Source organism: Mustela erminea, chromosome 12 (assembly GCF_009829155.1).
Source record: "Mustela erminea isolate mMusErm1 chromosome 12, mMusErm1.Pri, whole genome shotgun sequence".
Lineage (NCBI taxonomy): Eukaryota > Metazoa > Chordata > Mammalia > Carnivora > Mustelidae > Mustela > Mustela erminea.
In genome coordinates, this window is record NC_045625.1 from 32405117 (window position 1) to 32421501 (window position 16385).

Genomic DNA, 16385 nt, shown 5'->3' on the forward strand with positions numbered 1-16385 from the left:
GAAAAGGCATAGCTTTTACAGTGGGCTTTTATCACCAATTTGCGGCCACTGAAGGAGTGTGATTCAGGTACAGGGGTACTGACCAGTCAGACTCCCCATCTCCTAGCCCCAGGAGTACCTGAACCTCATCACTCCTAAATCCACCCAAACCCCTGCCACTCTGATCCACGTACGGTGTGCCCAGACATGGGGTTGTGTGAGGGTGATGTTAATGACCAGGAGATTTTTGTGGCTTCTTCCTGGATCAGCGCCTGTGTCGTGTGAGGATAGGGCAGAAACAGCTCCGCCCACCCTTCGAATGCTGAGTTCTCTGGGCTCTCCACCGGCCCTTGATTTTGTGCTGCCCTCTCACCTCTGCAGCCTAGGCTGTGTTTAAGCTTATTGAGATGGGGTGGGGGGATGGGGGCCTAACAGACCCGGATGTAGGGATTTGGTCAGAGCAGACCAGGATGGGGAACTTGGCAGGGGGCGAGGGTTATTAACAAGTTAAAAGGTAACTCGGAGAGAACATCAGCTGCAGAAAGGGGAACACAGAGCCAGCAGCAGCTCGAGGACAACCACCGAATGGAGTCTTAGTCAACCATGAGGGTCATATGAATCACGGGTGGAAGGCAGTTGTTTAGAAAGCGGAGGAGATGTGGAGCGAGGGTGCAGGCAGACTCGCTCACCGCCTCCTGGAGTGCTGGGCTCCAGGACAAGCCCGTAGGTCAGTGGTATACTGGAGCAGGTTGAAGGACCAGGTCGACTCGTGGCGGGAGGCGGTGTGTACCTTCACTGCAGCTCTTTCCCACCCGACCAAGGGCGTGCGGATGTGAGGAGAGGGCTCGGGATTATTCTGAGGACCCCAAAGGAAAGCAAGGACCGTGGGGTGAAGGCCCAGGAGATGGGTGCAGCCACTCACCAAGAGTGGGAGGGGGTGGGCTCTCTCTCACTGGGGATGTAAGAGCCTGACAACTGCTCTTGGCTTCTGGGGAATAGAGTTTTCATAACATTGAACAATGGTATATGACAGCATCAGTCCTTTCTACACAGAGAATCTAAGAGTCCATCATAAATTATTGCCTTTCATTGGAGAACAACAGCTACTATCATCATTAATGGGTTTGCTATTCATGCGTGACCGTAATGGGCCTTTGCTGTTGCATTCTGATGTCTGCTGGGTTGTCAGGCATTAGGGAAACCCAGGTTTCGCTTTTAGAAGTCACTGTTGACCTTCGCACCAGCCCCTTTCGCCATCTCCTCAATTAAACAATGAAAAGACATCAGGAAACTCCTACCCCCTTATTAGAATCCAGCCCAGCTCCTGGGTGGGTCGCAGCAGAGGGGCCATCTCTGGCCTGTTGACTCCGACTTGGGGTCCTAGAGATCACCTTCTCCTGGCTTGTCTCACCTGAGAGCCCACTGCGGCCACAGCAGAGGCCTCAGGGAACCACTCGGGCCTGTGTGTGGTCTCAGTGACCACAGAACCAAAGTGGCAGAGCTAAGGGAAAACAAAAGGAAAATCAAGCCTGGGAGATCGTACCAGGCCTGAATGGTCTGATTACAGAATGGCCTGGGTGCACAGGCCCCACCTCCCTCGCCTTCCTTTTTCTATTCCCCAAATAACAGGAGCCCAGACCACTGCTTGCCTCAAAGGCCAGGCAGAGAGCAGGGCTGAGAGAAATAGGACGCCCACTCCCACTTATATAAGGCCTGCATTCCACATCTCTGGATCCCACCAAAATGTCCCTTTTTTCCTGGTGAGTGACTCTGGGGATGCCAACCTGTTACCTTCAGGCCTGGGCTTTACCCTGGGCCTCTACAGGACTACTCTGTCCCAGACACAGCTCTTTGATGAGACACCCTCAGTGGCTATCTTCTCTAAAGGCAGATAGATTCGCAAATATATGTTCAACTTTACTTTGTTATTGGTGGTGCATGGATATAGAAATTCTAACACTATTTTGTGTCTATTTAGTATGGAGCAAATGAGTGACTATTTTGGTATTGTGGGAAACCAGCGATCTCACTGTGAGAGAAGAAAGGTGCAAATATGGAATGGGAAGTAGCAAGAACCCTATGGCATAGGGTTTTATTTACACCAATCTTAAAAAGATGGTAGAGCAAAAAGGATAGATACATAGAATCACGATGGCTGGATGGGTAGATTAGAGAGATAAGGGAGGGAGGGAGGAAGGAAGATCCTTGAAGTATTGATATCCTTGGAACAGTGAGCCCATCTAGAGCCCAGATCTTGGTTTCTAAATATCATTCTCCATCAAAAAGAAACAAGACTCTCCAGAGAAATGACTGATTCTGAGGCTGGGGAAAGGAAAGTACAAAGAAATAGAGGTACTTGTTGTGCCAAGGTGTAGGAAAGTGTTCCCCCAAATTATGGGGATGTATTGGGAAAACACATGAGGCTGCACAGGGGAGTTTCCCACTGACCAAATCTGGGAGAATCTGAGCATCAAAATAAATGATAGTAATGGAAATGGAAAAGGAACCCCTAAATGCATACCAATATACATAAATAAATGAGAGGAAAGGAAAAATCTGTTTACAATGGAGTGTCAAGTATTTAAATGAAATGATAGAGTTTAAAAAAAAAAAATCACCATTTTGTGGCCACCGAAAGAGTGTGACTCAGGTAGAAACCATCACTGGATGCTGAAACCACTGAATTGACATTTGTGGGGGGAAATGGGACACTCACACAGTCTCAAAGTATCTCCCACAGAATATTTATTAATTACAAGGGGGAAATGGTACTTCTGAAGTGGAGAGATCTGGCAGACATCACCTGAACCAAATGGTCATAGTTGACATCACCAGTAGTGGGGCAAAGTGCCATCAAGTGCCACTGAGGTGAAGCTCCAAGGAGGCAAAAACAACACTTTACATAGGATTCCTACCATGAATGCATAACCCAGATCTAATCATGAAAACACATCAGACAAACCAAAACTGAAGGATATTCTACCAAATTACTGAACAGCATTCTTCAGAAATATCCACGATGTAGAAGAGCGAAATAAGTAGAGAAATCATCAAAGATTAAAGGAGACTAAAGACATGATAAGTAAATGCAGGATGTGGTCCCAGATTGGGCCCTGCTTTGGAAAAACCACAATTATTTTTAAGGACATTATTGAGTCAATTGGCAAAATTTGAAAATTGATAGCACATTAGATACTGTATTAGCTAAATGTCCTCAATTGGGTAAGTATATGTGGTTATGTAAAAGAATCTCCTCATTCTTAGGAAGTACTTGCTAGATATTTAGGGGTGAAAGGTCAGGGTATCTGCAACTTAACTCGTAAATAATTCAGAAAAAAAAATATGTAGAATATACATTTTTGTTGTTGTTCTCTGGATGTGTTTTTCTTTTCTTCCCACCATGTGGCTGATTCTTGCCCAGTTTCCCAGTTCAAATTCCTGAGAGAGAGACCATATTTGGATAGGGTCCTTTCCATCATCCCTCTTTGAGCAGAACACTGCACTAGGAAACCTCCTAGGTCTCTGACCAGACTCTGGATTGGCTACCCACCAGGGTGGTCAGGTACCCACCCTCTGTCCAATCAGCTTTGGCCCAGGATGTGTCATGTGGTATATAACATGGCTGCCCCCATTGCTCCCTCACTGGGGGTGATGGGTAAGAAGGTCTCCTTAGAAGAGCTTGGCAGGCCCCACGGCTAGCCCAGCCAATGGTTACGGAGTTAATCCCAGAGACACCTGAAGACCTCTTGACATTAACTTGTGCCTTATTCTCACCTTCACTCTTTCAACAAACATTACAGATGTGTGCTCTGGACCAGGTCTCACACTAGGAGACCAGGAAGTGACCTACTCTCTACCCTCAGATCTGACTCCTGTTTGAAAGGCATGAAGAGCACAGATAACTAGAGTGCGGGGCTGAATCATGAACGACAAACAGAAAGCAGCCCCATGAGAACATAGAAGGGGGTCCAAAAGGCCTCCTGGACAAGGGACTAACTGTAGCTCATGGGAGGGCAAGTGGCCGTCAGATGGGGCCCTGGCTGCTGAAAAGGTGCCCAGTGCCATTCCTGGGTTTCTGTTTTCTCTTTGCTCAGCCGGACCCAGCAGGACGGGACATCTCTATCCGCCCTCTCCTGGAGCACTGTGAGAACACCCACATGACCATCTGGCTTGGCATCGTCTATGCCTACAAGGGGCTTCTCATGGTAGGTGCAGAGCGGGAGACGGAGGCTGAGAGGCTGCTTCTCTATCAGAGTTCTCTTTCCTAGGGGCCTCTGTGAACATAAAAATAGAGCCCCCAGAACGAAACACTAACTGCCAGGCCCCTTGTCTCCCACATGGTCTCTCCGTTCCCACAACAAAACTCTGAGATGGGTGTAGATAATGCCCCATTTCACTGATGAGGATGCTGAGGCTTGGTTTCCCAAGGTCACTCAGTAGTAAGAGGCAGATTCAAGAGCTTAACCACAGAGCAACCCCAAAACCTGTGAGAGGGCCTCACGGCAGCCACCATAATGCTCCCAGAATGGCAGTCTGTCAACACTTAGTATAAGTTCACACCCCACATTTTACTGGATTCCCTCAAAATCTGTAGAAGGTGAATGGAATCATCCTCATCTTATAGAAGTCAGGCTCAGAGAAGTTAAAGGGCACTAGTAACCTCCAACCTCCAAATCCAGTAGTCTTTCCACTCCAGCCACCTGTTAGAATCAAAGATCATGTACCAAGCCCGCCCCACATGTCTGGAAGGACTTGAAAGGGCAGCTACACCCCATCTTATCCCCCATTGACCCCTGAATCTTCTCTCCAATCCTATGCAAACCATGCTTCCACTGAAATCCCTCCAGGGACAGGAAACCAGCTCCCGTACCCTCCTGAGGTCTTTCCACAGGAAAATTAACCCACCGTCTGCTTCTGTGTAGCTTCTATTTAGAGGCCAAGAATGAAGCTATCTCCAAAGGTCAGAGAAAGTGGGACTTCTTGTCCTGCTCAAATGCATCATTACCTGCTGCTGCTTAAGAGAACTATTCCTGAAGGCCCCCACCAGAAGGGCCTGTGTTAGGGGACCCTAGACAGAAATTGTCCCCCACTTCATACTAGTCGAGACTAGTTTCCATAGGGACTCTTTGAGGACCCCTGGGCCCCAATCCATACCCCACAAAGGAGTGATCCTGAAGGTGCCCACAGGAGGGTCCCAGAGTGGAAATGAGACTTTGAGGACTAGCCAATGGCCCCGGGCTTGGAAAAGGGCACTCAGGAGACATGGACACTGGAGCTGTCAGAGACAGGTGGCATAGACCCAAAGGCAGATCCATCATCAGTGGGCAAAGTTGCCAGTGGGCAGCTTTCAAGTCCACATGAAAGAAGGATTTTGTTCAACAGAGCAGTGGCCACCGATTTGGTGGCACCCTACCCCCACCCCCCCAAGGAAGGAAGATGCTCCCTTCACAGGAAGCAAGTGGTACCCAGGACTTGAGGCCCCCAGCCCCTGCTGAATAGAGAGAGTGAAACCAGACTCTCTGGTTCCACCCTCCCTGATCCGAGACTGTGTGAAATTAGATTATGAGGAAGCTGACTGACTCTTCAGACTGCGACTACCGATAATGTTTTGGCCATCCCATCTTCTCCACCTACTTGCAAAAGTGGTTGGAGTCCACCATCTCTCTTCCAGGGAAGCTAATATCTTCAGTCGATCCTGTCAGTAAAAGCTGTATTTGGTAGCACGAGTGTTTTACTGTTTGCAGTGTGCACAAGGAATTATCCTCAGCCCTCCCGGCCCTTAGGGTTTGTGACTAAAATCCTAGCTCCCAGTGCCTCCCGCTCTGAGACCACAGAACTTCAAGACCGGAGAGAGTAGGCCCGGCCCTGCAGCCTGCAGCCCACACCCCTATAAGAGTTTCAGCACTCTAGCCCCCACTGAGCATGAGCTGTGCCCCCTCCAAAGGCCCTAGGGAGAATGCTTTCTTGCTTCCTCACAGTAGCTGATGGCTCAGGCATTCCTTGGCTTGCAGCCACATCGCTCCAGTCTCCACCTCCATCTTCCCATGGCCATCTCTCCTCCTCACGTCTCTTACCAGCAGTCCTGGTCAGCTCCTTCCCCACCCACCCACAACACCATTCTGCCTGGCATTCTTCCTCAACCAGCCCTCCTCTTAGACCACCAATGAAGGCTAAACCCTACACACCCTGCTTCAAATCACATTGGACCTACCTCTACCTTGTCCATTTCTGTTGGGAGATATATTGGTTAGGAATAGAGCTGCAGGTGATAGAAAACCCAGAATTATAGTGATCAAAGAGATAGTTAACTTCCCTCTCAGATGAGCAGTCTAGGGCTGGTGGGGGGCTCCCAGAATCTCAGCTCACCCATCTTCACCATACAGCTCCCACACTGTAGACTCAGATGACTTTTTGGTCTAAGATGGCTGCTCAAGCTCCACCCATCACACTTCACTCCATCGACTAGGAAGGAGGGAAAGGAACACCCTTTATAGATACTTTATAGATACCCATTTCCCTTTACAGATCCTTCCCAGAACTTGTACACACCACTCCCACCTACATGGCCCTGTCCTGAACCTACTCTTACATCACACCTGGCTTTGAGGACAAATTAGGTTATGTAGTCTCTATTGTGAGTGACCTTGTGCATTGAGAGGTAATAGACACAAGGGGCTCTGCCTTATTAGACAAAAACACCAAACTGGAGTTCTGGAAATACAGTCCACTTTTGCTACTGTATGACTGCGTGGCCTTGGACGAGCCCCTTCCTCTCTGGGCCTCAGGGCTCTCTTTAGAGTGAGGGGAGATTGTCAAGATCATGTCTGGGAGCCCCTTCCACCATGGCCTGCTGTATGTAAACCAGTGGTGGGGCGAAGGAGAACCAGATGTTATAACACCCCCAGTTGGCCTTTCTTCAATGTAATTCAACCCAGGGCCCCCAGTGGAGAGTGAAGGTGACATCCAGAAGACCTGGCCACAGCAAAGCTACCAGCCCCCCTTCTCAGAGCAGCAGGTATGTGCCAGCCACCACATGATAATGACCACTGCCCTTTCCACTCACCATTTCAGTTGTTCGGGTGTTTCTTGGCTTGGGAGACGCGCAACGTCAGCATCCCTGCCCTCAACGACAGCAAGTACATCGGGATGAGTGTCTACAACGTGGGGATCATGTGTATCATTGGGGCCGCCGTCTCCTTCCTGACCCGGGACCAGCCCAACGTGCAGTTCTGCATCGTCGCCCTGGTCATCATCTTCTGCAGCACCATCACCCTCTGCCTGGTGTTTGTGCCCAAGGTATGGCCTGCCTCCCCCATCCCCCCGCAACATCCTGCTCTCTGGCCTCTGCTCCTGCCCAGGGCTCTACTGGTTTCCTCCACTTCCTAGCCATTTTATGCTTTCTCTACTGGGGATGATTACAGTTCATATGGAAGATTTGGAAAATGTAAACAGGTAAAGATCGAATTTTTCAGAAATCTCAGAGTCTCACCACCCGAAAATAATCACTGTTAATGTTTCGTTTTGTTTGTTTGTTTGTTTTACTAAAAACTAGATATTTTTTATGTTTCCTTCCAGTCTTTTTTTCTTTAAGATTTTATCTATTTATCTGAGAGAGAGAGAGAGTAGAGGAAATAGCAGTGGGAGAGGGACAAGCAGACTTCCCACTGAGCGTGGAGCCCTGATGCAGGGCTTGATCCCAGGACCTCGACATCGTGACCTGAGCTGAAATCAGGAGTCAGATGCTCAACTAACTGAAAGACCCAGGCTCCTGCCCCACCCCTGCTGTACTTTTTAAATGGTTAGGCAGTGATGCTTTCTCAGTTACAGCTGTGATTATAACTTACACGTCATTTTATAGTTTGCCTTTTCCACTGTGAATTTCTCCTTTGTGTTTCTCAGTCATAACCACCACTGATGGGAGATGTTCCATGTTTTCTTGTCCACTCCATTCCCTTATTCATGAGCAGTACAGTCATTCCCAGATTTTTTATATTATAAATGAACTTCTTTATTCATATAAAGTTCATATAAATGAACTTCCCATTTCTGGCTCCATCCTTCAGATGGAACCTCAGAAGTAGCATTAGTGGGTAAAAAGGAATAAATAACCACTTTCAACAGCCACTTACATTTTCCATTCACCTGAAGCCCTGACCTTCAAGACCAGCCTGAGAGGTGTTTTTCGAACCTTATCCTTCCCTGCAGCGGGCAGGTGAACCAGAGGCCTTGGCATCTTAGGAGTCCGGGCAGTCGGCTGTTCTCAGCATCAGAGAAGAATGGGAGATGGAGATAGGGTGGGAGGAATTACTGGCCCGAGTGGGGTAGCGTGTGCCTTGGATTACGGGGGGACCAGAGATCAGTCGGGGTCCATTGTGCCCTAAACAGATGGCTCATGGCCCCTCGATCCCTTGAGTCCCCAAGCAGCGACTTTCCTGGAGCACTGTGGCCCTATATGCCTGCCTTCTCTGCTTGTCAACGCCTGCCCAGGCTCCAGGCCAATGCCAAGGCCTCTCTGCCTGCATTCTGACATTCTCTCATTCTGGTCAAAGATGTCAGATGGTTCCAAGCCCAGCCCTGACCACTGTCCTCTGTCATCCTCAAGAGCTCCTCATTGCCCTTCTGGCTCCAGAATCAAGTCCCCAGTACCAGGCTGCCTTTTAGGACCCTTGAGACTCCTCCAGTCTCCCCAAAGAACTCTGCCCACCATCCAGACCATCCACCATGCATAAGCCCCAGGCCCCTTGCTTTGACTATGCCACTTCTCCCCCCACCCCCACCCAGAATTCCCTTCCCTCACCATCCTTCAGCCTCACAGAGCCCAGCCCAGGCCCAGAGCACCCACAGCCCAGCCTGCCCCTGATACTTCTGGCCTCTGGACTGTGGGGTCCTGGCAGACAGGGGCCCTGCCTCACCCAGTCCCTGCTTTCCGGGACAGGCCCAGCGCCTACCTCAGACTGGAAGTGTTTTTTTAATAAATGAGTAGGATGAGGATGAGTGACAGCCTTTTCTCTTCCGTAACAATGCTTTTGTCTGTGACTGAGCCAGTCACAGGTCTGTCCTCAACACTCACCCGTGGCTCTAAGAAGCAGGAGCCTTCCCTGGCCTCCATCTGTTACCTTCCGTGTCACCCTCGGGTTTATTATTTTTCCTGTGGAACGAGGCCTAAGGCAGAGCGAGGCTCAGCTGGAATCAGGCCTGAGAGGCGCTGGTGGGCTCCGCGGGGTGGTTGGGAGGCAGGTGGCGTCAGGCTCAGGAGACCAGACTTCTGCTGAGGAGGAAGGAAACTGAGACTCCGTGCAGGGGGGAGGGGCCTGCCCAAGGTCACAGGCAAGCGAGTGGCAGAGACAAGCCTGAGCCCAAGAGCTTGTGTGCCTGCCGCCTCCAACACAGGACCCGCTGTGGCAGAGTGGATGGGAGGTTGGAGGGGGAGGACCCCGGGCTTCTCTCTTCAGCCATACCTTGTCCTTTCAGCTCATCACTCTGAGAACAAACCCAGACGCGGCAACGCAGAACAGGCGATTCCAGTTCACTCAGAATCAGAAGAAGGAAGATTCTAAAACATCCACCTCAGTCACCAGCGTGAACCAAGCAAGCACGTCCCGCCTGGAGGGCCTGCAGTCCGAAAACCATCGCCTACGAATGAAGATCACAGAGGTAGCTCCCTGAGCACCGTCGGTCGGCCAGGGCCGCAGCCTCCCAGCAGCATCCTTCTGCCCCAGGGCTGCTGCTCCTGACCTCCCTACCCCCAACCCAAGACTCCCCCCATATCAGGCCGTGCGGTCCCATGGGCTGGGGTTACAGCAGAGAGAACCAGCGGGGACATAAACTAAGCAGAGGCAGTTTTGTCGGAAGCGGCTCGCCTGGCCCAGACTCATAGAGTCCAGCCGTGCCCTGATTCCAAACATCCTCAGGAAGAGAGGAGTTCTTAGAAAGTTGTGAGCTCCCAGATTATAGGAGATTCCTAAATGTACAGAAGCCCCCACCCTTGATTTTTCACTCTCCCAACCCAACAACCACCCTCATCCATATGACATACAGCAAGACAGAAGGGAGGGAAGAGAAACTTCTCAGGCACGAGAGCTTGCTGAGGTGAACCACGTGGTCCTCTTGAGGGTCCTTAACTGGTTCTTCAGTATTCCAGAGAGGCCATAACTAGATTCCTTTATGCCTAAGCCAGACCTCCGATTCTGGACTTTCTATTACCTGGGAGAGGAGAACAGATTACCTTCCCCTTCTTCACCTCTGTTTTTGTGTCCAGGGGTGGGATTGGCCTCTGGTGTGCAGGCTACATGTTTCCCCGAGAAACCCTCCTTCGACAAGGGGAACGGGGAAGAAACGAAGGAGAGCATGTTAGTCAGGATAACTTGCTAAGCTGCTATAACAAACACGCCCCAAAATGAAGTGGCCCAAAGAAAATATTTCTCTCTCACTTAATGGCCCTGAGGGATGGGTCCAAGTTGGCAGACAGCTCTGCCTCCGTGGCCATAACTGGGTGAGGCTCGTTCCCTCCTACTGTCTGCCACTCCCCAAGGTGCCTTCCTCATGGTGACAGTTAAAGCTGGGGAGAAGGCATGTCCTGTTCTCAGTCACAGGAGGGGAAGAGGAAGGGATGAGCATCCCACACAAGGGATGAGCAAGTGATACAAAAATTGTGCGCCTTTTGGGTCTACTCCAGTTACCTTGGCAAGAACTTGCATGGTCACACTTCTATGTGAGACACAGGATTGCCAGAGTCGATGCAGGATGTCCCAGTGATGTTTGAATTTCAGGCAATCAAGCATACTTTTTGTGTAAGGATGGCCCAGACAGTATTTGGGATATACTGGCTCTAAGAAAAATGATGCATCATTATCTGAAATTCAGATGGGACTGGGCATTCCATATGTGTATTTGCTAGACCCAGTAGCCTTTTGGGGAACTCACATTAGTCTGTCACAAAGATCTAAAGCATAGTTGTCCATGCATCTAATCTGGACTGCTCTAGGATGGGATAGCCCTCCCTCCCACTGGTCACCAGAGAAAAGGAGGAAAGGTTTCTGTCCCTCAGAACCCATTGCTCATTCGGTTTTAATGTCAGACCTCTCTCTGAGTAGAATGACCATGACTTGACGTTTGACTTTTACTTGCACACTCCAGCAGTAAAGAGCTCCTCACTTCAGGAAACCTGAAAACAAAGCCACTGTCAAAATCCCTAAAGTGCTGGGTGGCTTTTCCTGGAATGGAATCACAATCTGGCCTCCTTTGCTCCTAGCCCCACTGTTTGAGGCACACAGAACCCGGTATCTCTCTCCTCCTCCACGTGAAGACGTATTAATGGCTGAGGTCTTGACATCAGAACAACACTTTACAGTTTATAACTTCCTTACACTATAGTAGAATATCCATTGCCTTTCCCAGTTACCACCCCCTACCCCCAACACACACGTGTGTGTGCACAAGCAAGCACATGTACACACACACACACACCAGGCTTCTCAAGGGCTAGACTGCCCCAGGTCTTGCACCTGAGTTTTCTATAACCTGAAGGCAGTTACAGTCCGTCTTCTAGAGGTGCCTCTATTGTCCTAGGCTTGGGCGTCTCTGTGAGGCTTACAGCTGACCAGCCCAAGGGTCGTCCCCTGCAAGGGCCCTGTGGGGCATCAGGAATGATAATTATGGCACTTTTATTCCTGTAGCAGGTTAGCCTCATGATGTGTCAGGGACTGGGCTAACCTTTGAGTGCGTTGCTTCATTGAATCTCCGCAGTAACCAGAGGTTTGTGCGGTGATTACTGCATTCTGTGGATGAAGGAGTTGAGACTCAGTCTCGAGAGCCAGTCCACAGACAGTAAGGGGCAGCCCTGGGTTTGCCCCTAGACCTGTCCAACCTCAGAGCCCACGCTCTGACCCTCCCCCGCCGCCCTGGGCTGGCCCAGCTGCTTCCTTGAGACGCCAGCCTGCTCTGAACGCATCATTGCGAAGCCCAGGCACCACCACCCCCCAGCCCTTCCTGCAGCAACAGCCAGCAGGGGCCCTCTGCAGCTCATCCCCAGGGGGTCTCTCTGGCTCTGAGTGCCCTCCCAAGGCCCACCTGAGACCCAGTCCCATGACCCTGGGGGCTGGGGAAGGGGCTGGGCCTGGGCCTCTGACCCAGCTGGAGCCTTTGTCTTCCAGCTGGATAAAGACTTGGAAGAGGTCACTATGCAGCTGCAGGACACACCAGAGAAGACCACCTACATTAAACAGAACCACTACCAAGAGCTCAACGACATCCTCAACCTTGGAAACTTCACTGAGAGCACAGGTAGGAGGAGGCGGGGTCCCTGGAACGTGGGGACCTGGGTATCAGACACCAGCTGGCCATCTTCCACTTTACCGATGAAGAAACTGAGGCTTGGGGGAGGTGGGGGGGATGACCTGAAGCCACGCAGGCAGAGCTGGAGCATCTGGCATCCACAGTTCGGGGTCAGTTTGGCATCCTACCCTGCCTAGACCCAGGACTTCTGTCCCTCAGTCTCTTGGGTCCCGGGGGCACACGTACATGTCACGGCCAGCAGCCCAGGTTTTGCCTACATTTCGGCCAAATTTTCAGAGATCGTCAGTGTTGTTAAGAGTGCATAGAGTGGGAGGCACCTGGGTGGCTCAGTGGGTTAAGCCTCTGCCTTCAGCTCGGGTCATGATCTCGGAGTCCTGGGATCAAGCCCCGCATCGGGCTCTCTGCTCGGCAGGGAGTCTGCTTCCCTTCCTCTCTCTCTCTGCCTGCCTCTCTGCCTACCTGTGATTTCTGTCTGTCAAATAAATAAATAAAACCTTTAAAAAAATAAAATAAATATTCATCGTTTAGGGCAGTTTCATTCATTATTATACAGCCAAACAAGGGTCGTAATATAGCTGTTAGGAAATGGGGCAGACCTATTCATGCAGATATGGAGAGCCCTCCCAGTGAAAATAGCAGATGAAAGTGAGCATGATACACATAAATGCACACACATCTGCACGTGTCTGTGTGCATGTGCCAAGTGCCTTTTTTAAAAGGTCTGGAAGAGCAAAAAACAAATTAACAGTATCCACCTGTGTGAAAAGGAACAGTAAGTACAAAGTAAGAGAGGATTCATTTAGTATACTTCTCTGTTTGCTGGCATTTTGTCAGTATTTATTCATTAATTTGCTATAAAATTACTTTTAAATCAATGAAAAATATTTAGTTTCTTTTTTTGTTGTTGTTTATAGTTTCTTTTATTCTCATTACCTAAATCCTAAGTATTCTTATTATAAAAGCAAATTATGAGGGGTGCCTGGGTGGCTCAGTGGGTTAAGCCTCTGCCTTCAGCTCAGGTCATGATCTCAGGGTCCTGGGATCGAGCCCCACATCGTGCTCTCTGCTTGGTAGGGAGCCTGCTTCCCTCTCTCTCTCTCTCTCTCTGCCTGCCTCTCTGCCTACTTGTGATCTCTCTTTCTGTCAAATAAAGAAAATTTAAAATCTTTCTAAAAATTTTTTTAAAAATTATGAAATTCTTAGGGTTGGGTTAGGGTGGGATGATTGCAAAAAAAAAGTTTGAATTGAGATAAGTTACAAGTCAACTGAAAGAATAAAAATTATTCACAGTAACTTTAGTATCTGGTAAAGGTGGGCATTTCAAATTAGTGGAGGGTAATGAATCATTCAATACATTTAATGGGGATAAGAATATCTGGAAAAGAATAAACTTAAATCCCTACATCACACCTCACACAAAAATAAAGTCCAGATGTATAAAGGATTTAAATGTAAAAAGTGAAACCATGAAAGAACTAAAAAAAAAAAAGAAAGAAAAAAAAACCCACAGGAGAATTTTTTTTTTTATAATCTCAGAGACGGGAAAGCCTCTCTCAATTTGATGCAAAACACAGAAACCACAAAAGAAAAGGTTGATAAATTTAATTGTAAAAAAGAATTTTTTAACAACACAAAAGCCCTCATAAGGCATCAAAAAATCAAACCAAGCCAAAAAATATTATAATTCAGGTAATGTGCTTATTTTCTTACATATAAGGAGAAATTTATATAATTTATATGAAATATGTATAATTATGTGTAAATTAATTTATAAAAAAAGAGCAACACAGAAGAAAACTGGGCAAAAGAGAGTTCTCACAGAAGGAAGTGCAAGAGATTCATATGCTTATGAAAAGATGCTGAAGCTCACTCCTTATTAAGAGAATGTAGATGAGGCGTACCTGAGTGGCTCAGCTGGTTAAGCTAAGCAGCTGCCTTTAGCATAGCTGATGATCTCAGGGTCCTGGAATGGAGTCTCTCTCTGACCCGCCTTCCCCTCTGATCCTCCCTCTCCCTTTGACCCTCCCCCGCCCCATTGCTCCTGCTCTCTCTCACTCTCCAAAATAAATAAATAAAATCTTTTTAAAAATGCAGATGAAATCTTGAGTGAGATACCATTTTCACCAATGAGACTGGCAAAGACAAGAAACCAAAAAGTTACAGAGAGTCTGAGGACACAGTTGGGAAACATTGCTGGTTGAAATAGAAATTGCTCTGACCCAACAGTTCCAGTTTGGGGATTTATCATAAGGATATGCAGTCAGCTCTCATTATTCACAGTGATTGTCTCTGATAAAGTTGCTGTGAACCATGAATTAATAAGTGACTACTAAACCACTATTCCTGAGGGGGAATACAGGGTTTGGTTCCTGCAAGGCTCTCTCGAGTTGACATTTTGATCAACCCATGACATAACTTTGTTGTATGTGTGTTTCTGCTTGAAGATGTCTTATTTAATATACAATGTTGATTCGTTAACATTGACCTCATGGTCAGCAGTGCTATAAAGTGTGCCTGCACGAAGCCCATCTAAGCCATGTATTTTCTCCATCAGGCATGTCACAGCTGTCTTGCACTTGGACGTGCTTTATAGGACGTGCTTTGTTGACCGTGAAGTCAATGTAAATTTTTCAACATTGTGTGTGTCAGCAAATGACCGTGAAAGCCTTACCGGTATTGATTGGGGTTACAAATAAATGTTAGCGAGTGGGCGAGTTCACAAATACAGAATCTGTGAATAAAGAGGATCCACCGTACTCACATGGGGGCAAGATGACATTCACAAAGTCACACACTACAGAAAGACAACTAAACCCCGGTGCTTCTCCAGATCCCTGGAGGAGGGGGTTATATTTAATATTTCTTTGAATCTCTCTAGATAGTTCTGAAGCACAGAGCATTGCAAAAGCATGCACATCACCACATTTTGTGGCTACACAGTATTTCTTTGAAAGGGGGCCCCATCCACACATGAGTAGGTAACTAATCCATTGTTACTGGAAATACTCAGATTAGTCCCAACCCTTTTTTTATATTATGAGTAACGCTAATGTGAACATGTTATGCATAATCTCATTATTTCCTTGGGATACATCCCAGAAGTAAAAATTCTGGGTAGAACACTTTTTTTTAGGGTTCAATGCTTATGGACAAGTGACCCCCCCCCCAGAAACATTATGCCAATTTGTACTCCCACCAGCAGTTTACTGACTATTCTTATTCTTTTCCATCCTTGGCAATCTTATGGATATATATTTTTTACCTTGGAGGGTTATTTCCTCTGTCATCACATCCCTGTGCACCAGTGAAAAAGGCCTTTATATTAGAACTTTTCATTTCCAAGTTATGTTGCTTACATTGGTTAACTTGATTTTTTCTTGGAGAAAGGAAGTCCCCAGGATGCCATTTCCATCCCTGGTTAGAAGCTTCTAGATTCACTGCCTTAGTCTCGAGAGAGACTGCAGAAACACAGCTCTGAAGGGATAATAGGCTCTTCTGCATTCTCTCTCCTTGGGCAGCGTCCTAGAAAGACTGCATTTTTTTTTTTTAATGAAGTTAACAGAATGTGTTGTGATCTTGTTTTGCATTCAGATGGGGGAAAGGCCATTTTAAAAAATCACCTCGATCAAAATCCCCAGCTACAGTGGAACACAACAGAGCCCTCTCGAACATGCAAAGATCCTATAGAAGATATCAACTCCCCAGAACAGTAAGTACTTTCTCCTTGAGAATTATTGCAGAAGAGCATGGTAGTCCCGCACAGCAATTTAAGTCTGCCCTGCGTTTTCACGTGCCTTATTTTATTTAAATTCCACAGCAACCCCATGACACAGGTCAAATTACAAGCCTCATTTTACAAATGAGAAAAAGAATATTCAGAAAGAGGAGAGGACTTGTCAAACCCGACCCAGTTCTGAAGTGTGGGAGATGGGATTTGAACCCAGGTCTGCTGACCGTCAGGCCCACCGAGGCACAGTGCCCTCATTATATATAAAATTCAACTTTGCTAAATGCACTCACTGCACAACTATTCACCGACACCTACTGTGTATCAGACATAGAAGTGAAAAAAATGGACAAAAATCCCTTCGTGAGCAGAGCTTATATTCTGC

General features: G+C 47.9%; 1 protein-coding gene across 1 annotated transcript in view; it reads left to right on the forward strand.

Annotated features, from left to right (window-relative positions):
* GABBR2 (gamma-aminobutyric acid type B receptor subunit 2) overlaps positions 1-16385 on the forward strand; it is a 340230-nt gene that overhangs the window by 318896 nt on the left and 4949 nt on the right. Inside the window, exons 14-18 of the mRNA XM_032308333.1 lie at positions 4074-4184; positions 7051-7275; positions 9451-9633; positions 12132-12261; positions 15865-15982. Coding sequence (XP_032164224.1) covers positions 4074-4184; positions 7051-7275; positions 9451-9633; positions 12132-12261; positions 15865-15982 — 767 coding nt within the window. The remainder of the gene's footprint in view (positions 1-4073; positions 4185-7050; positions 7276-9450; positions 9634-12131; positions 12262-15864; positions 15983-16385) is intronic.